The 27,933-nt window shown below is 42.0% G+C and overlaps 1 protein-coding gene and 1 non-coding gene across 4 annotated transcripts; one reads left to right on the top strand and one right to left on the bottom strand.

The window, feature by feature from the left end:
• The first annotated feature begins 233 nt into the window (after positions 1–233).
• Positions 234–23,254, top strand: CD1H11orf97 (chromosome D1 C11orf97 homolog). 3 transcript variants are annotated; one of them, XM_045038586.1, is made up of 5 exons: positions 234–348; positions 2,954–3,293; positions 8,228–8,332; positions 19,496–19,604; positions 22,945–23,254. In XM_045038586.1, exons 2-5 carry the CDS (start codon positions 3,146–3,148, stop codon positions 22,952–22,954), a joined length of 372 nt encoding a protein of 123 aa, XP_044894521.1. In that variant the 5' UTR covers positions 234–348; positions 2,954–3,145; the 3' UTR covers positions 22,955–23,254. The 3 variants fall into 3 exon arrangements, with proteins under 3 accessions (XP_044894521.1, XP_011284823.1, XP_011284822.1); XM_011286521.4 differs by having other exon boundaries at positions 242–348; positions 19,496–19,621; XM_011286520.4 differs by having other exon boundaries at positions 242–348; positions 19,496–19,688.
• On the bottom strand, positions 10,074–10,260 carry LOC111556873. Its single transcript, XR_002736588.1, has one exon. It is a non-coding gene; the product is annotated as a U2 spliceosomal RNA (small nuclear RNA).
• Positions 23,255–27,933: the final 4,679 nt, after the last annotated feature.

Below are 27,933 nucleotides of genomic sequence, written 5' to 3'. Positions count from 1 at the left end.
ATCCTCATGAAATTTGAGAATAATGAGAACAAAGAGAAGATACTCCAAGTTTCTAGAAGGAAAACACAAAAAAACCAAACAAAAAAACAAAAAACAAAAAATTGGGCCTGTACCAGCGGTAAGGAATAGAATGGCAGCAGAATTCTCTATGGCAACATTAGATACTGGAAGACAATGACTTTAAAATTCTGAGGAAAAATGATTTCCAATCTAAAGTTCTTTACCCAGCCAAACTTCCACGTTAGTAGAGAGTAAAATAAAGACACTTTCAAACTGATAGGACTTGGACATTTTATCTTCCATATACGATTTCTCAAAATGCTACTGGGGCCAGACTCCGCCAAATAAGTGAGTAAACCAAGAATGAGAAAAGATGGGATACACAAAACAAGGGATCGAATGCAAGAGACAGCCAAAGGGAAATCCTTAGGCGGCAGCTGTGCAACTAGAGGTCTAGAGAGCAACCAGTCCAACCCTTTTTAAAAAAGATAAAATTGACAGAAGTGCTCATGAGTTGGAACATATTAAGAGAGAGAGTTTAGGAATCCATCAGTGATAAGGACATTAAAAAGCAAGAAAATTAAAAACAAGGGCAGTTATCAACTCCAGGAAGTTAAAACGCTATTCAGAAGGGAAAAGTCACCATAGTATTATTATGTAGCTCAGCTGTGACTAGAGTTAACCTAGTCATGGTAATACAAATGCTCTGGCCAAAATTTTGATTTATCTTTACTAGGGTTTGAGGGGGCAGTGAATATATGGGAGGTGAGGAAAAGGAAAGAAAGATAAAGCCTTATTCTTTTAAAGTAAGAGATCAACATATGATACGTAAAACTGAAAAACCTAAAAGCATCAAAATAAACACTTGGTTACGTGGTTGTAAATACTAAAGTGTCAGCCAAGAGACATGAAAGTGGTTGCTTTGGGGATGAAATGGAGGCAGGTGGAGTCCCCTGCATTTGGTTATAAGTGTGTAGAACTATTCGACTCTGTAAAATAATGCACATTTACTCCTCATAAAATTAACACCACATCGTAATTTTATTTTTCAATGACTGCAAAAGCAAAACAAAAGCAACCTCATGCTCCAAATAAAGCTCTAGGTTTTCCCGTTTGCTACTCAAATCAAATGTCTCTGAATTTGATATTCTCATCTGTAAAAATAGTTCCTATGTCTAGATTGAAATAGACTGTGAATACAAAAGTGCTTGAAAACTACAAGAGTTGTTTATTTTTTTTTATATGAAATTTATTGACAAATTGGTTTCCATACAACACCCAGTGCTCATCCCAAAAGGTGCCCTCCTCAATACCCATCACCCACCCTCTCCTCCCTCCCACCCCCCATCAACCCTCAGTTTGTTCTCAGTTTTTAACAGTCTCTTATGCTTTGGCTCTCTCCCACTCTAACCTGTTTGTTTTTTTTTTTTCCTTCCCCTCCCCCATGGGTTCCTGTTAAGTTTCTCAGGGTCCACATAAGAGTGAAACCATATGGTATCTGTCTTTCTCTGTATGGCTTATTTCACTTAGCATCACACTCTCCAGTTCCATCCACGTTGCTATAAAAGGCCATATTTCATTTTTTCTCATTGCCACGTAATAGTCCATTGTGTATATAAACCACAATTTCTTTATCCATTCATCAGTTGATGGACATTTAGGCTCTTTCCATAATTTGGCTATTGTTGAGAGTGCTGCTATGAACATTGGGGTACAAGTGGCCCTATGCATCAGTACTCCTGTATCCCTTGGATAAATTCCTAGCAGTGCTATTGCTGGGTCATAGGGTAGGTCTATTTTTAATTTTCTGAGGAACCTCCACACTGCTTTCCAGAGCGGCTGCACCAATTTGCATTCCCACCAACAGTGCAAGAGGGTTCCCGTTTCTCCACATCCTCTCCAGCATCTATAGTCTCCTGATTTGTTCATTTTGGCCACTCTGACTGGCGTGAGGTAATACCTGAGTGTGGTTTTGATTTGTATTTCCCTGATAAGGAGCGACGCTGAACATCTTTTCATGTGCCTGTTGGCCATCCGGATGTCTTCTTTAGAGAAGTGTCTATTCATGTTTTCTGCCCATTTCTTCACTGGGTTATTTGTTTTTCGGGTGTGGAGTTTGGTGAGCTCTTTATAGATTTTGGATACTAGCCCTTTGTCCGATATGTCATTTGCGAATATCTTTTCCCATTCCGTTGGTTGCCTTTTAGTTTTGTTGGTTGTTTCCTTTGCTGTGCAGAAGCTTTTTATCTTCATAAGGTCCCAGTAATTCACTTTTGATTTTACTTCCCTTGCCTTTGGGGATGTGTCGAGTAAGAGATTGCTACGGCTGAGGTCAGAGAGGTCTTTTCCTGCTTTCTCCTCTAAGGTTTTGATGGTTTCCTGTCTCACATTTAGGTCCTTTATCCATTTTGAGTTTATTTTTGTGAATGGTGTGAGAAAGTGGTCTAGTTTCAACCTTCTGCATGTTGCTGTCCAGTTCTCCCAGCATCATTTGTTAAAGAGGCTGTCTTTTTTCCATTGGATGTTCTTTCCTGCTTTGTCAAAGATGAGTTGGCCATACGTTTGTGGGTCTAGTTCTGGGGTTTCTATTCTATTCCATTGGTCTATGTGTCTGTTTTTGTGCCACAAGAGTTGTTTAAAAACAACTTAGAATCCAAAAGTTTGGGATCGTCCACATGCATTTATTTGATCGCGTGTGTAGCAGGGAGCGAGACAGGATGAGCTCAACGCACGTGAAACTAGCGACCTTACCCTGAACTCGCCTGTCTAGTACCTGCTCCTACTCCTACCTGCTCCAGGGGGTGATCTATTCTTTGGGCCTGTGACCTCGGACAATTTCCTTAGCTTTCCTGAATCTCAGTTTCCCTACCTGGGAATAGTAAAGCTACTCCTGCGAAGTGGGAGTGAGAAACAAACGAAAGCCTGATGGAAAGTCCTTTGTTTTGGTGGGTAGGTAATCGATGCTCCCTAACTTCAGGGCCGCCCTGGGGGCGCGGGACACCTAGGGCCTTGGAGAAGCAAGCTGAGAACTTCTGCAGCCGCGAGGATCCGCAGTCACTATGGCAACCGGAGACGCCCGGCGTTCCCTAGGTAGCGCGCGGAGGAGCGGAGAAGGCCGGGGGCAGCCGGCGAAGATCCCCGCGGCATGAGGCGGGAGGAAGCGGTGGCGGTGACCTCGGTGGCGGCGCCGGAGCCGGGCCGCGACGGGGAACAGCCTCGGCCGCCGGCAGGACTAGGGTGCGGGGCGCGAGGGGAGCCCGGCGGCGGCGGACCCCAGGAGTCTTGCAAACAGTGTGAGTTCCCCTCCAGTCGCGCACCCGGCGCGGAGGGACGTGTGGCGTGCAGAACGCGAGAAATGGGGACTGGGGGAAAACCGCAGTGAGACTGGCTGGGGCCAGGAGGGTTTTGGAGGGAGGGAGCAGAGCTGCCGTTTCGGCAAAGGCAGGGGAGCTGATGGCACTGTGGTCGAGAGGATCAGGTCCCTTTCCCCAAAGCCTGCTTCACAAAAGGCTCCCGGAGCCCAAGTAGCCTCCAACCTATAGGTAGTGGCATTGGCCTGGAAGGTATTGAAAAAAAAGTGTGTGTGTGTGTGTATGTGTGTGTATACGTGTGTATAAATTATAAAATTGTAAATATAAAATCTGCATAGAAAATTATAAAATTATAATTATAAAAATCTGTAATATATAATATAAATTTAAAATTGTATATAATAAATATATAAGAATATATTTATATATTTATATATAATAAATATATATAAATAATGCAAATTATTTTATATACTAAGTATATGTAAATAATATAAATATATTTATATATAAAATACGTATTATATATTAATATATTGCTATATAATTCTATATGTTATGTACAATTATGTATTATATATTGTATATGAATTATTATTTATATCTAAATAATATATATTAATTTCTATATAATAAAATGTATAGACATTTATAATCTGTATATATATAAATTATACACACACACACACACACACACACACACAGAAATACGTAGATCATTTTTGCCAATTCCTTCATTTTACAGACCAGGAAACTGAGGTCTAGATTAGAGGAAATGAAGTGACTTTCCTACAGTCGTTCAGTCAATGCTGGAGAAATACTTCAAACACTTAAACTCACATCTGTTGGACTCTCAGTTCATCAATAGTTACTACCTGAGGTTTTTAGAATCTCACAATTATGGGCCACATTTCAACACACGGTTTCCTCCTTTGCCCTGCCGAACACACAAACAATATTCAAGTGAGTAAAGGCAGCTCTGGTCCAGTCACCACCAACCTGGCTGAAACCTGAGTCTGCTCCAGACCTCAGCACTCATCCATGTTGTTCCGCGAATTTACAGATGTTTCACAGCCCACTTGTGCTCTACAGGTTTTCAGTGAGTGCTGAGGAATGATGATGGTGAATATCATAGGCCAAAAGAGGAACACCAGCAGTTTCTAGCCCTTCTGCATTGCCTCCTTGATTGCCTCTCTAGGGACCGGCCTCAGGCTCTAGCAGTTCCTTCGGTGCCCAGGCGGACCCCAGGAGGGAGGGGTGGGCTCAGCTCCCCTGTCTCAGGGGGCCACACACTCTGCTCCCAGGACACCTCGTTAAGGACCCGCAGAACCTGTGTCTCCTAATGAAAGGGCCTCTTCCCTCAGCATCAGCCCCACATTCCTTGGATTATTATCAACAGCATGGAGGGGTCTTACTTAGAACAATGAAATCTAGTATGTTTAAGTATACAGTATATTTAAGTACATCCTTATTCTGACTGAAATTCCATCTGGGAATTTTCCTTACTGCATGCCAGGCATTGGGCAAGCTGCAGAGAAGTGAGTAACGAATTAAGGCATGTGTCCAAACTTTCAGGAACTCACAAAGTCGGGGATGGGGCATGTGGAGTTCTTGCTTCAGCCTTCCGGAGAATCTTCTCTGAGGGCCTCAGCCTAAGTAGAGCCAGGCTATTCACACCCACATGAAGTACCCATTCAATTTTCAAATGTTTTTTGGAAAGGTCTTCAATCTCTCTGTAGTTTCTACTCCCTCGTCACAGATCTGATCTGAAATAGAGACGAAATGAGGTCCTTTTCCAATGAAACACCCTTAAATTGTATGAAGGTGGATATTTGAGCAGCCACCAAATCTTTCATAGACTTCAGTGTCATCTCTAAAATTCTTTGGAGCTCTCTCACTGTGCTGGCTAACCTCTTCCAACATTCTCCAGTTTATTAAATCACTGAATCCAGTATTCCAGATGTGATCAGATGAGGCTAGTGTCGTGGACGATAACTTCCCTTGAGCCGAACCTTATGCTTCTATTAAACGGATCCAGGATCACATTAGCTGTTTTGGCAGGCACATTGTATTATTAATATACATAACAAATGCAGTCTATGACATCCTTGGTTTCTCTTTCCTCTTTCGTCCAATTGAAAACATTTGGAAACTTTTCCTACCTTATATTTATGCAGTTAATTGTCTCGTCCTAAAAACAAGTTAGTGTATTTATCTCCATCAATACCATTTTATGAAATTTAGCATTTCATTCCTGGTATGCAAGCAGCCCTTTGAGTCCTGAGTTTGCCACTCAGCAAGTCTGTGCCATTCTCACATTTGGTGAATTTATTGGCAATTCCTATATCCAAATTAGGAGGTGGTTCCAAGAGTTCCGAGTAGAGCCTCTAGAAGACCCTGATCTTTGCCATGAGTGCTCTGCCTCCTACAAGTACACTTTATCAAATGCCTTTGTTGAAATGCAGATACATTATGGCTACAACATCCCCCTAATCTAGCTAGTGTAGTAACTGGGGTTTGGGAATCAGGTAGGCTTGGCTTTTAATTTTTATGACTAGTTTTGTGATTTCTGAGAGTTGCTTTCTCAACTATCAAATTAGGAATAATTATCCCTGCCCATAGAGTGATTTTGAGAAAGAGAGATAATATATGTAAGATGCTAATAATATATGTATGGTAGCATTCAATAAATTATAGCAATTGTTAATTAGCTCTTAACAAAAGAAAGCCATTTAGTCTGGGATAACATTGTTTTAAGTAGGTCCTTAAAACTTGGTGATCACTGTTCTTCATTGTCTGTGACTCACAAGCCATCTGTTGACTAACCCACTCAAAATGTTGAAGATCAACATCCAGTTGCTATGTCAGAGTTTGTAGAATTTTTCCTTTTTCCTTTTTTCCTTCCTTCTTTCTTTTCCTTCCTTCCCTCCTTCCTTTCTTCCTTTCTTCTTGGAGCAGGGAATATTGCCTAGACTAAGCTCTTTACCACTATAATTTTTAACAGTTCCTCAAAACCTTTAATGATTTCCTCCAGAAACTCTTGTAGCAGCACAGCTGAAATTCGTCAAGAGACTTGAACTTAGAGCAGGTGATCTCTTCTGTACTACTGACCGGTTTCAGGATTTTCTTCCTCCTTAGCCATGGTTCCTACACCCTCTCCTTCCTTCAGCTCCTAATTTAGCCAAAAACATGTAAACCAAAGTTAAGATTGAGTAATGCTAACTGCCACCTCCCATTCATAGGACTCCTAACTTTTGGGAAACAAACGTGAGACCCAGAAAGTGTCTAATTTTACCTTGTTCGTGTTTGAGGGCATGTTTGAGTTTTCATGACCAGGAATGACCCACATAGCCAGAGGCAACTGGTCTATTACCCCATTTGGACCCGTCTGTACACAAGTCAAATCTATTCACCAGTGTGTCGGTTAGTCTGGAAAAGATGAGGCACATACTATTGTGAGTTAAAGTCACATCTTAAAATAGCTAAAGTATTTGGTTGTTTAGGTTTTCCATGGTTCCTTGGATTGAACTTTTGAGTATTAAGATTAGAACTACTTGTTCCCTTACATTGACAAGGCTGCATTGGAATTCATGCACAAGAATAGTCTTTGAACTCTAATTTAACGATGCTGAGTTCTACTTGAACACATGTTTGGTGTATTATTGTACCAGATTGTGTTCTAGGACTCGGATGGACTGAACAGACAACATTCCTGCCCTACAGTATGTATGGTCTGGTAAGGAAGGCATATATTCAACTAGTAGTTACGTAAATAATGGTAAATAAAGCAAATGAAGCCATATACAAATTGTAATAAATGGAATAAAAGAAAAGAGAGTATTATGAGAAAAAGTAACCAGGGACATTTCAAGATTGTAGAGTCAGGGAAAGTTTCCCCAAAGAACTGACGTTTTAGCCTGCACTTGAAGTTTGAGTCGAAGTTACCCAGGCAAAAATATTAGGAGAAAGGCAGTTCAGGCCGAAAATAGAATGTACAAAGGCTTTGAGGTGGGAATGGGCAGAAGGGCCATGATGAAGCTCAGAGACCAAGAGAGTGGGGCTGACAGGAGAGACTGGGGAAGACCGTGTCAGCACAGAGCTCGGGGCGGGGGGTGAGCAGAAGAAATATTGCTAAAGTGCTTAGAACAAATAATCCAGTCCTCCACAATAGCAGTGATATCCTACAGGGCCGGGCTTAGAGGCCAGGAAAAAGTCATATGTCCATGTGTGGTTCATTACTACAATTCAGGTTGATCTCTAAAAGTAATGATTAAATAATGCTGGGGCTGTTCTGTGTCATGTATCTGGATTATAAACTTCATGCACGCATCTGTCTTATTCATTGCTAGGTCCTCTGCCCCTAGCCAAATGCCTGGCACAGAGTAGGTCTGTACTAAGGGTTTATTGAATAGGGGCTTCTCGGTGGCTCAGTTGGTTAAGTGTCTGACTCTTGATTTCGGCTCAGATCATGATCTCACGGTTCATGAGTCTGAGTCTTACATCGGGCTCAGTGCTGAGAGTGTGGAGTCTGCTTAGGATGCTCTCTCTCCTTTCCTCTCTCTCTGCCTCTCCCCTGCTCTCTCTCTCTCAAAAAATAAACTAAAAAAAAAAAGGGATTTATTGAATAAATGAGTTATCTTGAAGCTAACGAAGCAAACTCCATCTATTTCTTCATAATACCTGAAAAGAGGTATCTGAAACTCACCACAAAAGTTCAGGAATTATGTGACGGCAAAAAGTCCCAAAAGGGACTTACAATGAAAGGGATTTTTCCAAAATAGAGTCTCAGGGGGAAATCATCTGCTCTCTGTATGGAAGGATGTGTCCTTTTAGAAAATAGTTATTCAGTGGGCATAATGGCCAGCAAGTTGGGCGTAATTTATGATAAGTAACTAATTTGATTAATGTCTTTACAGGGAAGAAATTCTTGTATTCAGAACCACATAAGCGAATTAAGGAAGTACTGGAAGAAGAACTTTATATTAAAAGAGACGAATGCCACATTAAAAACCCACCTGCAGGTAATCTCAGTGACAAACGAAGTGTAGTTCTGAAATGAAACTGAAATTACCTATTTGATGGGAGAGTGATTATTTTATTGATTACAAAACCGTGACTATCAGAAGAAAAATGGATCCTTGGGAAATTCTTGAGCTAATTTTATAATTAGTTCACCTCTGTGCAAATAAGCTTGTATTTAGGAAAAAAATGAGCTGGGCGTCAGCATCTACATTGCTGCCCCACATTTTTGGTGGAGTTATTTAATTTAATGAGAAGTAGAATTTTTGCCAAGAAAAGCACAATAACATCTTCAATCTTTATCAATATACGTATGACCAATAACAGTGGTTCCCAGAGTTTAGATTTCATCAGAATTACCTGGGAGAGCATGTTAAAAGCAGAATGCTGGGACTCATTCCTACAGTAACTGGCTCAGTAGTTGGGGGGTGGGTGGGGAATGGGCACAATTTGCATTTCTACAGAGTTCATAGTTGATGTTGAGGCTGATGGCGCAGGGACCAATTTGAAAAATCGCTGACCCAGAAGAATCGAAGTCATTTAAACAGGTCAAAAAATCGGGGTGCCTGGTGACTCAGTTGGTTGAGTGTCTGACTTTGGCTAGGGTCATGATCCTGCGGTTCATGAGTTCAAGCCCCGTGTCGGGCTCTGTGCTGACAGCTGGGAGCCTGGAGCCTGCTTCAGATTCTGTGTCTCCCTCCCCCTGCCCCTCCCCTACTCATGCACATGCTCTCTCTCTCTCAAGGATAAATAAACATTAAAAAAATTTTTTTAAATAAACCGGTCAAAAAACCATCCAAGAATTTTATTGTATATACACATAGTTTATGGGTTATATGGTCTGGGTATTGATAGTTCTCATTGATGGTTTGGGAAAAGATAAGCTCTAGAAGCCCAGAATCCCGCACAGATGTTATTTTGGAACCACTGGAGCCCCTCGTTTTCGTGATTCCTTCTCAGTGACTACTGGGTGCACGTTTCATGCTTTTCAAACTATCAGGTTTTTATTGCAAATCTCTTGGGTGCCAACATTCCTAGAGGAAAGAAAAGAACTGTGAGATGTGACTCCTACACTCAGAGAACTTGACATTTTCTGAGGAGGATTGTTGAATCCGCAGCAGGGCCCAAATTCTCTAAGGATTCCCAAGAGCTGATGCTGCAGGCCCAGAAGTGCATTTTTTCAGACTCTCCAGTTTTTTTTTCCCCCACTTTCCATCACAGAACCAGCCATACAAACAGATTTTAGGCCTCCTCTATTGCCCATTCTTACGAAAGGAGAGACCAGCAAAAAAATGGCCAGTTTTACTGATACTGTGTCTGGAAGGAAAATATAAAGTCTGGATGCAGAATGCTTGTACTAAACTGCTTCTATATGTACAATTTCCCTAGTGGTTAACAAAATTTTTAAGTCTCACTCTGTTTTATTTTGGGGTTATTTCATATACGCGCTTATAACTCTATAATGTATATACTAGCTAGATATTGTGTTATTGTTATTGGTTACAATTGATTTTTTGACAATATAAGTGATTAGGAAATATGATATGATTTATAAAAAATTCATTTTTCTAAGCAATCTTTGCAAATATCCTTCCTATAAAATAGAAATGCTTGGGCTGCATTTTTTGAAACAGCCACCAGAGGTCTCACAGAGGGGGGGGGTCTTGTAGTCTAGAATGAGAACAGACTCTGGAAGATTAAAGTTTTATATATTTTTATTTTTATCTTCTTTTATTTATTTATTTTGGGTTCACCATCCCTGGAGATACTGCGATACCAGCTCGATGTGTGGACGGAGAGAGCTCCTATTCCATCTCCCTGCTCCCCAAATCCACTTAACGTATTGTCCTCAGGTAGAGGACTTACCAGGTATTTTAACTGACCAGAACACACACTGCATTTGATGTGAGCCAAAAGCCCGAGAAGCGATGGAAGGTTAAGTTTTAAAGGGGCTTTGCTTATGGAAAACAGGAACTACTGATTTTTTTTTCTTTTTCTGTTCTTAAAAAAAAAAAAAAATGAATAAGGCTGGCAGCCCTGTGTCCTTGGCCACAACAGGGAACTGGCACAGGGAGGGTGCTTAGTCTGAGTGTTGTCGCTCTGGGCCAGCCACTGAGCCTCCTACTGCAGGGTTTCCAGTGACAGTGACAGACTCCTCTGAATACATGATGAAAGCGATCACTTCTCTTTCTGGAGAGCACAGCTTGTCCCACACACGCAGACCTCTGCGTAAAATTTTTAGGGGCTAGTACGGCTCCCATAGCAGCTATTCCTACATGTTAACGGTAAGCACACTAGACCCGTTGCTTCCACTGCTGCCCTTACTGTTTACTCCTTCGCCCATTGCAAATAGGCTTCTGTTTCCGTGAATCCAAGGAAACTGTTCGTTTCCAGATGGTGAGTGACCTTCCTCTTGAAGGTCAAATCCGATGATCTTGAAAGTCAAATACAGCCCCCAAACTCATCACACTCAACTTCTCTGTAGCACCTGACAGAATTGTTGACTCCTTCCCTTTGAAAAGACTTTGTCCACTTAGCCTCCGGGTCACCATGCTCCAGTCTCCTGGTTTTGCTGATGCTACTCTTTGTCACCTTTGCTGGCTGTCCCTCCTCCTCACCTCTAAACTTTGGAGAGCTCAGTCACAGGCCCTACATTCATTCCTTGAGCGATCACATCCAGCCCCGCTGCGCTCATGACTCCAAAATTTGTACCTCTGGCCTCTTTTCCCCTCAGATCCCCAAAGCTTAACTTAACTTCCCACCTGGGTGTCCATTAGGCCTCTCAAACTTAACGTGTCCAGAACAGGACTCTTATTCTACACCACCCTTCAACAGCTCTTCCCCATCTCAGGAAATGACATCACCATCCACTCCATTGCTTAGGCCCAATATCTAAAAGTCAAATCTTCAAACTTCCTATCCAGTCCCTTAGCTAATCCTGTTAAGTCTACATTGGAAATGCATCCTAAATCTCCCCAACTGCAACCTCGTCCAAGCCCCTTTCATGTCTTCCAAGCCCAGTAGTAGCATCCTATTACAGCTTCTACTGCTGTCCCCCCCATTCTGTTCTCTACACAGAACCCAGAGGGAGCTCTCACAACATAACTCGTCGCACATCACCTCCATACTCAGAACTCTCCGATGGCTCCTTATTATTCTTAGACGCAATCCCAGTCCCCTTGTGTGGTCTGCTCGACTTTCTGAAGTCAACCCTTATGCTTCCCCACCCCACCGTAGCCACACAGATTTTCCTGATGTTCTGGAACATGCCAAACCCCTTCCCACCTCAGAACCTTTACACTTCGCCCAGACCATCAAATGTCTTTCTCCCTTTTCCTTCATGTTTCAGCTCAAATGTCACCTTCTTGGAGGTAACATCTCTACCAGGTTAAAATAGAGACTACCCACTCCTCCAATTACTCTCTAATGTTCTATACCGCTTTCTTCTTTCCACTCTTTAAAAAATTGCTACCTGTAATTAAGTATTTATTTGTATACTTCTTTATTGACGACCTCTCCCACATAAGCTACATGAGGATGGGGGCTTTATTTTGCTTACTATAAATCCTCATAAAAGCCATGTGATGTAGGTATTATGATCCCCATTTTATGGATGAGAAAACTGAGATTTTGAGAGGTCTTCGCTGTCCAAGATGCTGCTTTAAGTGGCAAAACCAGATTCCAAACTCAGGTCTGACCCCCAAATCCCATTGGGTTTTATGCACTATAGTGTTTCCAGTGACATGTTATGACTAAGTCCCATAGGTACTGTTCTGCCCTTGACTGGCTTGAGATTTCTGCAACACGAGACATAGTTGATATGTCAACTCATAGATGAGTTCTCTCCTTAAACCTTGTTTCTTCCTCACACTCCTTCATACTAAAATGTCCTTATTCTTCTCTCACTTCTCTGCATGTTTCTTTTCATCCTCCTTTAAGAACTTTCTCCCACACATCCTCGTCATCGAATATTAGTGTTTATCAGGGTGTTACCCACAGTTTTCTAAATCGTGTTCCATTGGCTTTCCCTGGATCATCACCACTATTCCCACTCTTTCTACCACTACCTCATTATGATGTGCCTGTGTCTGAAATCTGTGTCTCCAGGCTAAGTTTCTCTTAGTGGATGTCCCATGTGCAACATCAGCACGTCCCAAACAAAACTCATGCTTCTCCTCAGTTTATTCCTTCCTATATATCACTGATCCCGATGCATGACGTGGCCTCATGTCCAAGTCCAAAACCAGAGAGCCACCCTCCATACCCACTCCAGGTCACCACGTCCCACATCTAGTGAGGCTGTCGGGGGTATGTTAGTTTGGGTCAGGATCCCTAACTGTTGACTCCTCTGGTAGGTTCATCTTGCAAGCAGATAGACATATTTATTTGTTCTGCATTGTAATTTTTGAATATATGAACCAGCTGTCAACATTTTAAAAATCAGGACTTTTTACATACAAATCTAGATGTTTAGATTATGTTGGGTGAAGAGGGAGAAGGGAGGAGAAAAAGAGATGTGACGACCAAGTTGACGTTCACAGCTGGCAGCGGTGACTGGAGTTGGGTTATGCCACCCTAGCTGGCCTGCCCACTCTGTTCCCCCTTGCGTGTGAAGTTCCCCAGTCAAGTGGGGCATTTCACAAGCTATGTTCACACGTCCACTGCAGACTTTCTCCTTTCATGGTGGAAATGGGGAAAAAATGTGTTTCTCTGGTATCCATGCCTCCAACAAAAGTAGACCAAAATAAGAGTAGGAGAGCCAATTATTTCTTACCTCTGGCCTGCTTTAAATAAAACATCTAACTAGTAGATACATTATATACATACATATATATACAGATATATATATCTACATATATATACATACATCTACATATATACAGATATATATATATAATATATACATGTATTATATATATTTGAATTTATGACTATAGATAAACAATCTATACTATTTCTTAGACATACCCAAGTCTAGGAGGCGCCTGGGTGTCTCAGTCGGTTAAGCCTCCAGCTTCGGCTCAGGTCATGATCTCGCGGTTCGTGAGTTTGAGCCCCCCTTTGGGCTCTGTGCTGACAGCTTGGAGCCTGGAGCCTGCTTTGGATTCTGTGTCGCCCTCTATCTGCCCCTCCCCTGCTCTCACTTTGTCTCTCTATCTCTCTCTCCCTCTCTCTCAAAAAAAAATAGACATTAAAGAAAATCTAAAAATATCTGAATTCTAAATATCTAAATCTAAATTCTAGGGACCCCAAGGTATATATGCATGCATGCAAGCATATTTGTGTAGCAAGGGATGCATTAATTGGGTTTGTTTGAATTCCACATCGTCTCAACACAATCGGATTGAGGGAAGTGAGATTTCAGTAAGCATCCAGGCTGGAGTTTCCCTCAACCGTCGATGAAGCACCAAAACGCCAGGTCACATAGCAAAGGGTGAACTTACCAAAGAGCTTAGGCCATTTATCAAGAGGGGGATTGGCCTGACGTCAGGCAACTTAAATCATAGCATGTTTTGTTTGTGACCGAACTAATGATGACAATTATGGAAGTGCCCAGAAGCAGTGGACTTAGTTATTTCTGTGCTTTTTCTCTTCCTCTGGTTGAGTGAAATCGGTGTAAGATCAAAATTTTCTTTTTCTTGGGTTGAAGGAAGTAAATAAGAAGTCTAAGATGCATTAATTAGTTTTTTTTTTTTAATTTTTTTAACGTTTATATATTTTTGAGACAGAGAGAGACAGCATGAGCGAGGGAGGGTCAGAAAGAGGGAGACACAGAATCTGAAACAGGCTCCAGGCCCTGAGCTGTCAGCACAGAGCCCGACGCGGGGCTCGAACTCACGGACCGCGAGATCGTGACCTGAGCCGAAGTCGGCCACTTAACCGACTGAGCCACCCAGGCGCCCCGTAGGTTTTATGGACGTGTAACGGAGTAAACATTGGCCTTATTTTGGAATACTTTTGTTTGGGTGGCAGTAGGAGATTCAGGTTTGTCTTCTGGGGCCTTCAGCGAAATGAGCTACCTAGGTGTTCATGTGGTTGTGTTGTGGCAGCGGTTACTAAGAGTTGTGACGACAGGGGGCGGGGGGGGGGGGGGGGGGGGGGGGAGCCTGGGTGGTGCAGTCGTTTAAGAGCCCGGCTTCTGCTCAGGTCAGGAACTCGAAGTTCAGAGGTTGGAACCCTGCGTCCGGCTCTGGGCTGACAGCTCAGAGCCTGGAGCCTGCTTCGGATTCTGTGTCTCCCTCTCTCTCTCTGCCCCTCCCCGTCTCATACTCTGTCTCTCTCTCAAAAATAAAACAAACAACAAAAAGAGTTGTGACCACGTTGACATGGGCGAGATATCCCAGGTGGTTGTTACCCCTTACTTGGATCTGGGGAAGGACATCAGTGACCACAGGAAACATGGGCTTCCAGGCTGCTTAGCCCTCTCTTCTCAGGGATTTTGATTCTTTTCTGGCTCCTTGTACAGAGATAGGTGGGCTCAGTGAGAAGCATTGGAGGCTGGGGAAAGGGGTAGGTGTGGGGCCAGGGCGTCTACATATATATGATGGTGGCGGTAATCATAATAAGTATTATTAGTAACTAATAGTATTACTATTATATTTTTGCGGTTTTTATAAATTATATCTTTCAACCCTTGCAATGAGCCAGCACTCTTATTATTCCCATTTTGCAGATTTGGAAGCTGAGGCTCAGGGAGGTACAGTGACTTACCCTTTGTCACACAGTGGGATAGGCTTTTCAGAAGCTGATGTCCTTGCTCTCAGCCATTGGCTTATAATGTCTCTTTTAAAACATAAGATTATTGGGGCACCTGGTGGCTCAGTCAGTTAAGCATCTGACTTCGGCTCAGGTCATGATCTCACAGTTTGCGAGTTCAAGCCCCGCGTTAGGCTCTGCGCTAACGCTCAGATCTTGGAGCCTGCTTCAGATTCTGTGTCTCCCTCTCTTTCTGCCCCTCCCTTGCTCGCACTGTCTTTCTCTGTCTCTCAAAAAAATAAATAAATGTTTAAAAAAATTTAAAAATATTAAACACAAGATTATGTTTTCTGAGGTTATTATTATTGAGACTGTATTGGTAGCAGATAGTATTCTCTTCAGGAAAAGAAAAGCTGTCACAATCTTTTCCAAGTTCTGCCTCAAGTTAAGTTCAAACTTGAGGTAGAATAGTTGTCCGAGGATTTACACATTCCTGCCAGATAAGGACAGGGTCTGGCCTCTACTCGAAAACAGTCTCATCATCCTGACAAACAAATGCCATTTTCTGCTCAAATCTTCTGTCAGATGAGAATGGAATTTGGGGGGTGGGGGAGGGCACCTGGGTGGCTCAGCCAGTGTAGTGTCCAACTCTTGATTATCGGCTCAGGTCACGATCTCATGGTTTGTGGGATCGAGCCCCACATTGGGCTCTGCACTGATAGCGGGGAGCCTGCTTGGGATTCTCTCTCTCCATCTTTCTCTGCCCATCCTTCTCTCTCTCTCTCTCTCTCTCTCTCTCTCTCTCTCTTCTTCTCAAAACAAATAAATAAACTGTAAAAAAAAAATAAAAAAAAAAGAGAATGGAACTCATGGGAAAGTTCCAACTTATGGAACATTCTGGATAGGTAAGAATTAGCCTATATCATCATTCACATATTCTTAGTGACTCCCTGAAGATTTCCCCCCTCCTTACAACTTTTTAAAATGAAGAGGTAAGCTTGTGAAACAGGTATTATCATTTATCATTTTACCATTTATCTTAAAACTATTTCTACATTTCTAAGAACTTCTGCAAAGGACTTTGTGGAAATACATTAATGTTTTAATTTAATGTTTTCAAGTTGCAAGGGCTTTTATATTTTCCTGGCTACAACCTGCAGAGGTTATAGTAATCATGAAAAATCCGATTAATAACACTTACTAGTTTTCTGTTACACAACATTACCTTTTGCAGTGACTTTCCCAAGTGTCCTGCCAAATCCATTAACTTGTGTCTATATGTCCCAGAATGCATAAAAAGTTAATTTTCAGCTTTGTTTATTTATTACATTTAATACCATTTAGAAAATGTAAAACATCGCTCCGCAAGTGTGGATATGTTTGTTATTCGTTAATTCATTCAACAAAAATATTTTGTGTACCTACAATGTAAAGGAATTTCCTAGACACTAAAGGCGCGTTAAGGTAATTACAGAGCCTAGGAGTCACCAAAGATGAATTTAAATTGCTTAAATTTTTCTTCCTGCGGTCAAATCTCTTGACGATATTTACACAAAGGAAGCCCCTATGATATGGCTCTAAACTGGCTTTTCAAGCTCCAATGTTCATTACTCATAAGCAGAGACAGCTGAAGGGAACGAAAATATGTTTGAAGGGCAAACTCATCTTCCCTGAAAGACCAGGCCAGGTCCTCCTGGCTAAAATTTCTAGCATAAAGTCATGGTTTAGTAACCTTAACATTCAGGACCAACGCACACCTAGAAAGGTCTCTGAGTAGAAGGGGTTGGGGGCAGAGAAGGGAGGAGGGAAGAAGACGCTCCTGAAGATTCTGAGCTTCCAGAAGGGATTGAATTGCTTCCTCCCAGCTGCCCTTTCCTTTCCAGGTTGTGTGCCCGCCCTGTGGTCTCCCTGGCCCTCCTCCCCTCTTTGTCTTTTCTTCGTCCTCTTGGAATGCACATGCCCAGAACGGAGGGAGTTGGATTTCTCTTTCAAGAAGCTGCTTCCAAAGGCACTTGTGCTTCTTTCTAGGCTTTAAAAAAATAAATAAATAAATAAAAATGCTTATTCATTTTTGAGAGAAAGAGACAGAGCACAAGCCGGGGAGGGGCAGAGAGAGAGGGAGACCCAGAATCTGAAGCAGGCTCCAGGCTCCGAGCTGTCAGCATGGAGCCTGATGCGGGGCTCGAACTCACAAACTGTGAGATCGTGACCTGAGCCGAAGTCGGAAGCTTAACCGACTGAGCCACCCAGGTGCCCCTCTCGGCTTCCTTTTCTCCAGTTGAACATATCACCATCTGTAACTTCTTCATCCAGACATCAAGTCAAATCAAAGCAGTGCTGTTTTTTTTTTTTTTCCCAGCAGCCTCTTTCCCTGAGTACAATAAATACTTACACATAACTACATTTTGCTTTGATTTTTTTGTCACACATTACTGAACATCTGCATTTACATTTGAGGTGTATTCCCCCATAAGTTGTAAACCTCCAGATATCCCTGTGATTGCATTTGAAAGCTTAGTATTAGATTCGTATGATTTTTCTATCAAATTTAATGTGGTTTTTCTACATCTGCCTCCTGATTTCAAATGGTGTTTCATTGGCCAGAACTTCCCACAATGTGGAACAAAACTAAGTCTATTCCCTTGGTTTCTTTTTTTTTTTTTTTTTAATTTGTTTTTCAACGTTTATTTATTTTTGGGACAGAGAGAGACAGAGCATGAACGGGGGAGGGGCAGAGAGAGAGGGAGACACAGAATCGGAAACAGGCTCCAGGCTCTGAGCCATCAGCCCAGAGCCCGACGCGGGGCTCGAACTCACGGACCGCGAGATCGTGACATGGCTGAAGTCGGACGCTTAACCGACTGCGCCACCCAGGCGCCCCCCTTGGTTTCTTTAAAAAAAAAATTTTTTTTTTTGATGTTTGTTTATTTTTGAAAGAGAGACAGACAGAGGGTGAGTGGGGGAGGGGCAGAGAGAGAGGGAGACACAGAATCCAAAGCAGGCTCCAGGCTCCGAGCTGTCAGCACAGAGCCCAACACAGGGCTCAAATCCACGAACTGTGAGATCATGACTTGAGCCAAAGTCACATGCCTAACCGACTGAGCCACCAGGGCGCCCCTATTTCCTTGGTGTCTTACCAGTTGTTGTACACAGGGGTATCTAATAAATATCTGTGAACTCCTAAATCTGAGAGCCTATTACCCAGAGGCTAGAGAGCAGCTCTTTTCTGTCTCTAGACAGGATAGAAGAGGAGGAAACTGGGTGGAACAGTGTGGAAAGATTTAGGTTAGGTATAAGGAACAGCTCAAACTTTGTAAGGTCTTGACAGAAGGAGACTGTGGAATCTTCACCGAAGGTCTTTGAGGGAGGGGGGAAATCTAACCTTGCCGGCTTCAGCGACTCCATTCAGGAGTGGGGAGGGAGAGGCAAGCACTGACAACCCGCTTGGTGAGTCAGCTCATGGATTGTGCCTGTGGAAATAGAATCTGAGTCCCTGCTTGGATAGGAAGATTATTGTCCCTGTAAAACTAATAGCTACCATTTATTGAATACAAAGCACTTTATTTCATCCAAATCCTATAGTAATTCTTCAAGCTAAGTGTCATCCCTATTTCAAAGCTGGGGAAACTGAGACATCGTGGGTTAAATGACTTGCCCAAAGTCATACAACTGCTAGGTGGTGAAGCAAAGGCTGAAACCCAGATCCTCCCCTGAACCCAAACACCATGCCCCTGATCACCACATGGCACAGAATCCTTTAGGGAGGAATCAAATGTTAGCGTGGATGGTAGATTTTTACCAAAAGCTTGTTGATTGACTCTCGAGAGCCAAACAAATGCTTTTAGAATATGGAGGACGATCCAGTGCAAATCAATGAACTAAAACAATACTTACCGAAGGGTGTCAGAATTTAAAACTGCCGTCTGCTTTGTATCAATGTGTAGTCGTCACGTCCTGAATATTTTGCTACGGTGTTTTTGCTGTGAGCTGGTTGTTTCCTTCAAGGGGAGATTAAATAGCATCGAGTGCAATGTATTAGAAGATTGTTGAATGCAGTTGATGATACGGTAGCTTTTCATTATATTATCTTTGGAAATATTTTGCACTTCTAGGAAATAAATCCGAATCAGATAGGGTTGGCTGCATGAAGTCTATGTATTAACTAATTTATTACTGATCCTTTGTGTTTTGTTATGTATGTTTCTATATTGACTTCTCATCTATTTCTTTAGGGCCAGTTAAATTATCTAATTAATAGCACTATAGAGGTTTAATTGCCTGGGGGATAACTGAATGAACAAACTGGAATAAAAGATCAAATACTAAAGACCTTGGGTGGTTTGATTAATCACACAAAATAATGCTCCACCCAAATGACTGGAAAAATAATGACCACATAAATACTTGTAAAACACTGTGCGCTAAAAAGAAGCTAATAATTGTCATCTTGCTTTTGAAAATATTGACAGTGGCCCTGGAAGGGATTTGGAGCATTAGAAGGAATCTCCCTGTGGGAGTCTTGAAGCCAGGACTGCGGAGCAGAAACAGTATGCTGCCACAAGCCAAGTACTATTCGAGGCACGGAGGGCTGGGAAGTAAGATCCGGACACTCCTGACTTCTGCTGAAGCCCCTGAGGGCGCCGATTAGTTCACAGACCAGCGGTGCATGCTTTATTTCAAGTTCTCAATCAGAATTCAATCTTCTTTTGGTTTGCTTCTCCCAGGTTGCCTTTAGCTTAGCCGTGTAACCTCAGCGTGGAACTCAAACAGTAACAATTCAGCTGAGCAAATTATCCCACCGCTACAATAGAAGTTCGTCCTCTGAGTTGTACTCCTGACCCTTTCCTTTTTATCTGAGGAGGCCTTTGTGGCACACGGCCAGCCTCGCTGGGGAGGCACCTTGGGCTGTCCCTTTTTCCAGACGGATGATCTTTGCTTACCAGTGGAAACGGGGAGAGGGAGAGGAGGGAATTTAGGAAGAATCAGACTACTACTTTGCTTGGCTCCCTTGGTGTCACCCCAGTTGAGGTAAAAGGCCACCAAGCTGGGCCCAGTGCACCGTTCCTCACAGACATACATAAAGGTGGAAACAAAATATTATTCATTCCTCACTGTCATAGTCAGTGTCTGCCAGGAAATTGGTGGCAGGATGTGGAGAAAGCAGGGGTCTTGGCATGGAAGCGTAAGTAGTGTCCAGATATTCTAGGGACCTGAGATTCGGTTTACAAATCCTAAAAGTAGCTCTACAAATGGGAGGTTACCCTAGGATGAAAAGAGATAAGTGGGTAAATGCCAAGCTTGGGTAATGCTGTGTTGTCCTTATAATTCCAGACTCCTTATGTATAATAATCTCCTGAATTTTTACAACCACCACAGGAAACAGGTACGATTCACTTGATAGGTTAGGAAACTGAGGCACAGAAAGGGTGAATAATTTACCCAGAGCCACTCAGCTAGTGAGTAGAGGTTCCGAGATCAGAATCCAGACAGCCAGTCTCCAGGGCCCTTGAACCACTAGATATTAGAGCCTCTCTGAGTCAAACTGTGCCCAAGAGCTGGGGAGTCTGTTGAACCTAAGAGTGGGGTGAGAGCTCAGAAAAAGTGGCACAAAGGAGGAGGGTCTCCTGGGAGGCAGTCTCTAGGATCTGATTCAGTAGGGAGAAAAATGCAGTCACTAAGAGACAGAGACACAAGGCTAAAGAAAGAAAGAACCCTGGTTACTAAAGGGGACTCATTGTAGCAAAAAAGGACCAGTATGGAGACATGGGTTCAATAATAAAGGACTAGTGGCCACCATTTGCCATGTGCCAGGCACAACAGTTAAGTGTTTTATATAGCTATGTAATCCACATGTTCACATAAGATGTGAGCTTTAATTTCCATTTTCCAGGTGAGAAAACTGAGGCACAGCGACATGACATTACTCAAGATCCTGTGTCTGGGAGGTGGTGAGGCCAGCACTACCAACCTGTGTCCGTCTGATTTCTGGGATGATGCTCTTAACCTCTGGGCCATCATGGCAGAGAATCTAGTCACTGACCCCAAGGGTGGAACCAGTGTGGGTGGGGTTCAACAGGCTGAGGGGATGTGGGGTTAGGATCCTGGGAGACGGCTCTACTCGAAATCCACAAAGATAGCAGTGTCCTGAAGTAATGTTGATTCAGCTCATGTCTGGGCCTCTTGCCCATTGGGGGCTATTTATTTCAACTTTCCACCCAATTTGTCATGTTCTAAGTATAGTGGGTAAATTCATCATTCCAAGAAAACTCACAAAGCAATTTATTTTAAAAAGTGAATGATTTGCTAAATGCCATATTATAAGACTGGTTTGAAGAACAAATTACCTTCACTTGAAGACATAAAAGTCCAATAGATGACCCAATTCATCAGTTGGGGACATAAGATTAAAAACACATGTGTTTCATTTTGACCATGATTGCATTATTTTCATCTGTACAAGTTAGGAGAGACTTGTTTATTGCTCCCCCTCATTTTTACTCATCCACACTTCCTTCCTAGCAGCCTCGAGGCCTCTATCGACAGCCCAGGTCAAGCACTAACAGTGATCATAATATCTTAGGTTATTATATCTATATAATCTTAGATTATAATTATTATAATCTATATATCTTAGATTATATATCTTAGGTTCATCTCTGTAAGTTATCAGCTGCGTTTTGCCATATGAAATCCTACTATCTGCTATACAGATCACAGCTGATCATTCTATGCGAACCAGATTGGTAACAAGGAATTAGACTCTTCTCATCATCAATGAAAAAGGTAGACGCGAGGCACAGAAATATCATAGATGAACAAAATCCACAGATAGTTTTTAAAAACTGATCAGCAGTAAGGCATACGTATCAGAAACTCCATGAAAGCACAAACCACATCTCTTCCACTAACGACCACATACTTAGCAGGGTGCCTGGCAAAGTAGGTCCTCAGTCACCTTTTGTCATGAGAATGACCAGTGAATGACGAACCAGGAAGTACATGTTGGATGCCTACTCTGTGTTCAGAATCATCTTGCTGCTAACTCACATGTGTCTCTCCCTCCACAAAAGTATATGGTTTTCCCTACTTGAGACTGCTAAATTAAATAGAATGCAAAATAGAGGGAAAAGCGAGGGGACCTATTGATTTTAGGGTGTTCGTCATGCAAAGTTGCATGTATTGTGTAACAGCTTCGAACTGATGCTTTCAGTGACAGGTTTTCCACGGATTACAATATTTCCAGGGACTTCTCCCATAGAACATACTTCAGTTAGATAACTTAGCGGGTCCTCACCGCCACCTTTTTCCTATTCACTTGTGCTTCTTTTTCTCTTCCTCATGAACAACATGGTCATTGTAGTTGTGGCTCTTCCAACATTTAATACACGTGCCTTAAAATTGAAATTTAGAATCACGATCATCTAACTGTACTTCTAAAACACGTTTCTGTTTGATACTGTGAAGCATCCGCTACCTTCCTCAGACCGACAAGTTTTATTCATTTCTTTGTATCGTTTCTTTCTTGTCGTGTGGCATATAACAACAGCAGCTAAAGTTGTCCAGCCCAGCACTTCTGAAGCTTTAATGTGCCTACGGATGACATGGGTGTCTTACTAAAACTCAGACTCCGATACAGTAGGTCTGGGGTGGGCTCTGGGATTCTGCCTTTCTAACCAGCTCCCAGGTGATACCAACGATGCTGGTCGCGACACTGTACTCTGGGATTTGAGGGTCCAGAAGACTGAGGGCAGGTTCTTTAATTACCTGGATCGCACGGGTGTGGCCTTTACACTCTGCTCTACCAAATGAAGTGCTGTTGGGAACATGAAATCACATTTAGATTAAAAGGGGGTTGGGGTTGAGAGCATTTCCCCAGAGTAAAAACTTGCTTATTTGTTCACTATTTTCTTTGCTCTAGGATAAGATGAATACATTTTTCCAGCGAGAAGAAACTTCCTTCTCCTGATGCCTGAAAAAACAAGAGCCCAAGCTTGTTTCACAGTTTAAGATGTGTAAAAAAAATGTATATTAGTCTGTAATTCTAATTATTGGTATTAATTCCCCTCTATAAATTAATCCGAGGCAATGGAAGACTATTGGCAAAGTTTGCTAAGCACCTGGAAACAAGGAAGAAGAATATTATATTTACTTTTAGTTGGCACATTTGGAATACATTGAGTTGCTGATTTAACTTATTTTATTAAATGTGTGAAACATGATAAAACAAAGGCATGTTTATTGAGTCTTTACTTCGAGGTAAATAGTATAAACCTTAACCCTTCCCTTAGTGTAAGTATGTTCATCCATTAAAACAAACAAACAAATGGGGCCCCCCGGGTAACTCCGTGGGTTAAGTGGCCAACTTTAGCTCAGGTCATGGTGTTGCAGTTCGTGGGCTCGAGCCCCACATTGGGCTCTGTGCTGACAGCTCAGAGCCTGGAGCCTGCTTCGGATTCTGTGTCTCTGTCTCCCTCTGCCCCTCCCCCACTCACACTCTGCTTCTCTCTCAAAAACAAACATTAAAAAAAATTAAAAAGAAACAAATAGGCGTGCCTGGCTGGCTCAGTTAGTAGAGCATGCAGCTCTTGATTTCGGAGTTGTGAGTTCGAGCCCCATGTTGACATGGAGGCTACTTAATAAACAAAACAAAACAAAAAACACAAAAATAAATCCAGGTATAGGTAAAGGTTAGTAAATGAACCATGTAGACGAAAGTCTCAGAGACAACAATTTCAATGCTAGTTTGGTAAGCTCATCACTTCTCTAGAATTTGTCTACTAAACAGTATGGATTTTACTAAAGCTATTGGGTTAAAAACAGATGAAAAAGAAGGAGGAAAAACTATTCTCCCCCTTCCCCTTGTCAAACGTAATACATGTGCTGTATAGAAAAATGGGAAAAGAAAGAAATGTAATGGGAAACATATCATCTAGAATTCAATTCCCAGAAACCACCACCGATAAAATGTTGATATAATTTTATTCTTTTTTCCTACGCGTATGTTCGTTTTACATGTTTGAAATCACTCTGTATACTATATACATTCGTTATCCCTTTTAACATAACATCTCACAATTTCCCAGTCATTAAAATATAACTTTTTTTTTTTTAGTTAAGTAGCCACACAATGTCGCATGAGTTTCAGGTGTATAACATAGCGATTCAACAGTTCCATACATTACACTACACTTTCCACAAGTGTAGCTGCTATCTGTCACCGGGCAACAGTGTTACAATATCATTGACTTGTGTGTTTCCCTAGTGTAGTGATTATCACGTTAGCCTAACAGTACCATCGGCTGTATTTTCTATGCTGTTGCTTTCGTCTCCGATCTTATTCAATCCAAAATTGGAAGCCTGGGTCTCCCACTCCCCTTCCCGTTTTGCCCATCCCCGCACTCTCCTCCCCTCTGGCAACCACCAGTTTGTTCTCTGTATTTACGGGTTTGTTTTTGCTTTGTTTTTTAGATTCCACATACAGGTAAAATCGTACCGTATCTGTCTGTCTTTGACTTATTCTACTGAGCATAATACCCTCTAGGTTCATTCATGTTGTCGCAAAGACAAGATCTCATTCTTTTTTATGGCTGAATCATATTTCACTGTGTATGTGTACCACAACTTCTTTATCCATTCGTCTGCTTTTTTTAAATTATTTTTACTTACTATTTTTGAGGGAGAGAGAGAGGGAGAGATAGGGGGACAGAGGATCTGAAGCTGGCTCCACACTGACAGCAGAGAAGACCAATGTGGGGCTCGAACTCACAAACTATAAGATCATGACCTGAATCGAAGTCAGACACTTAACTGACAGAGCGACCCAGGCACCCCACCATTCATCTACTTTTTAAAGTTTATTTATTTATTTTGAGAGGCGGGGAGGGGCAGAGACAGAGAGAGAAAAAAAGAGAAAATCCCAAGCAGGCTTCCCATTCAACAGGGAGCCTGAAGTGTGGCTCCATTTCATGACCTGAGCCAAAACCAAGAGTTGGATACTTAACAGACTAAGCCACCCAGGCACCCCTATTTTATTTTTATTTTACAGAGACAGCAAACACTAGTGGGGGAGAGGGACAGAGGGAAAGAGAGAATCCCAAGCAGACTCTATGCTCAGAGTTGATTCCGTGAGCCTGGAACCACAACCCAAGCTGAAATCGAGAGTCAGATGCTCAACCAACTGAGCCCCTGAGGTGTTCCTATCCATCATATAACTTTAAATGGTAATTATATTTAAAAATTATATGTAGTAAAATTTTGCATTTATCACGATTTTTTGGACATTTGGGTTTTTCAGTCTTTCATTTTATACATAACTGTCATAATAGTCATTCCTGTCCCCTTAAAAAATTCTTTTTCATAGGGGCGCCTAGGTGGCTCAGTCAGGTAAGCGTCCGACTTTGGCTCAGGTCACGATCCTGGGCTTCATGGGTTCGAGCCCCGTGTCGGGCTCTGTGCTGACAGCTCGTAGCCTGGGACCTGCTTCAGATTCTGTCTTCCTCTCTCTCTGCCCCTCCCCTGTTGGTGCTCTGTCTTTCTGTCTCCCAAAAATAAATAAACATTAAAAAAATTTTTTTAATTCTTTTTCATAGTATTCTGGTTACATATCTCTCGTTCTCTTTCCTTTCTGGGCTAAGCTCGTCTTAAAACTTCTTCCAGTTCTCAGTTCTCCAGTTCATTTCTCAGTTTTAATGTAATAAGTCAAGTCAACAAAGATTTGTTGACTGGGTGTGTCCCTTCCCTATTTAAAAATATTTACACAGTGAAACAGTCAATAGTCTCTTAAGATCCAAACTTTTCCAGATTTAATATAAAAAATTCCATTTAGTAAACGCACACCAGAAGAGATCCTACATGTAAGCCAATTCCAGCCACCACCATGTTTATGGAATTCTCCATCGCTGGCTGCTTCAAAAATGGTGCTGTGGGCCAGTGGCTAAAATTGGAGAGATTACATTTTAAATCAGTCAAGAAATACAGCCCCCAAACTACCAGGAGTTGGGTAAAGCGTTCATTATTCTTACCAATCGAAAATCTTAACCTTCTAAAAATTCTTCCCATCACCTTTTTGCACCTATGTTAGGATACCCCACAAAAAGTGCAGTGAGTGGGGGAGTGCTGACTTATTCATCCATTAGAAACGACGTCCTGTTTGCATTTGAACTCCAGGTGTGGCTTTACAAACTCATTCTCAGGGATTTCCTTGCTCACTTCCACTCTATTCCTGTCCAATAAACAAGCCCCCCTTTGTTCATTCTCAACCTCACTGCCTAGGCTGGGTCCTTGGCATCAGTCTCCCACTTCCTGATCAGCCGCTAGCTACCAGCACCAAGGACTGATCTCAAGGCTCTGTTTCCTAGCTAAGGTTTCTGTCCTTATTCTAGTTTGAAGCCCTGGCTCCTTTTGTGGCTAAATTCTGTTCTTCATTGCCCCATAGTACACCTTCCTAACTGGATTCCTGGACAGGATTTTTCACGCAAGCATTATGTATAATAGTGAATAACTGAAACCATCGAAATGCCAAAGATAGGGGATGGTTTTAACAATTACAATATGATACATCTGGTTTTTAATTCAATAAGCATTTTCTTTTTTTTTTTTAATTTTTTTTTTCAACGTTTATTTATTTTTGGGACAGAGAGAGACAGAGCATGAACGGGGGAGGGGCAGAGAGAGAGGGAGACACAGAATTGGAAACAGGCTCCAGGCTCCGAGCCATCAGCCCAGAGCCTGACGCGGGGCTCGAACTCCCGGACCGAGAGATCATGACCTGGCTGAAGTCAGACACTTAACCGACTGCGCCACCCAGGCGCCCCTCAATAAGCATTTTCAATAAAAACTTTTTGAAAACCAGAATTACAAGGATACTCCTTTAAAGTGATAGAAATCTATAGCCATCTTAAATCAATAGCCATTTTAATACTCGATGAAATACACTAGAAGCATTCCTTCTAAGGTCAGAAATGAAACAAAATTTTTTTTTTCCTAGAGCTGTTTGAAGCTCGCTCACTTTTAGTTTTCATTTTATATGCTCCCAGCCCAAGAGTTCCTGAATTTTTATAGTTCAGGCTGAAGTTGCTCTGGGGTAACTTGGTGTCGTAGGGCTTACACCACACTTCCTAATTTGGCTAAATAGTCGTGGCAAGAGTATCTGTGAGCCATGCAGATGATAAGATTAGAAGTGGATTCACAGAGCTAGAACAAAGAATCCTCAAACTTCTATGGAACCACAAAAGAAAGACCCGGAATAGCCAAAGCAATTCTGAAAACGAAAAACAAAACTGGAGGCATCACAATTCCGGACTTCAAGCTGTATTACAAAGCTATAGTCATCAAGACTGTATGGTACTGGCACAAAAACAGACACATAGATCAATGGAACAGAATAGAAAGCCCAGAAATGGAAGTACAACAATATGGTCAACTAGCCTTTGATGAAGCAGAAAAGAATATCCAATGGAAAAAAAAGACGGTCTCTTCAACAAATGGTGTTGGGAAAACTGGAGAGCGACGTGCAGAAGAATGAAACTGGACATTTTCTTACACCAAACGCAAAAATAAATTCAAAATGGTTCTCCTAAAGGAGAACATAGGCAGCAACTTCTTTGACCTTGGCTGCAGCAACTTCTTACGAGACATGACTCAGGCAAGGGAAACAAAAGCAAAAATGAACTATCGGGACCTCACCAAGATAAAAAACTTCTGCACAGGGAAGGAAACAATCAACAAAGTTAAACACGGCCTATGGAATGGGAGAAGATATTTGCAAATGACATTTCTGATAAAGAGTTAGTATCCAAAATCTATAAAGAACTTATCAAATTCAACACCCAAAAAACAAATAGCCCAGTTAAGAAATGGGCAGAAGACTTTTCCAAAGAAGACATCCAGTTGGCTACAGACACATGAA

The sequence above is a fragment of the Felis catus genome, chromosome D1 (genome assembly GCF_018350175.1).
Source record: "Felis catus isolate Fca126 chromosome D1, F.catus_Fca126_mat1.0, whole genome shotgun sequence".
In the NCBI taxonomy this organism is placed as follows: Eukaryota; Metazoa; Chordata; class Mammalia; order Carnivora; family Felidae; genus Felis; species Felis catus.
Note: the sequence above shows the minus strand (reverse complement) of the source record. Positions and strands in the feature narration are given on the sequence as shown.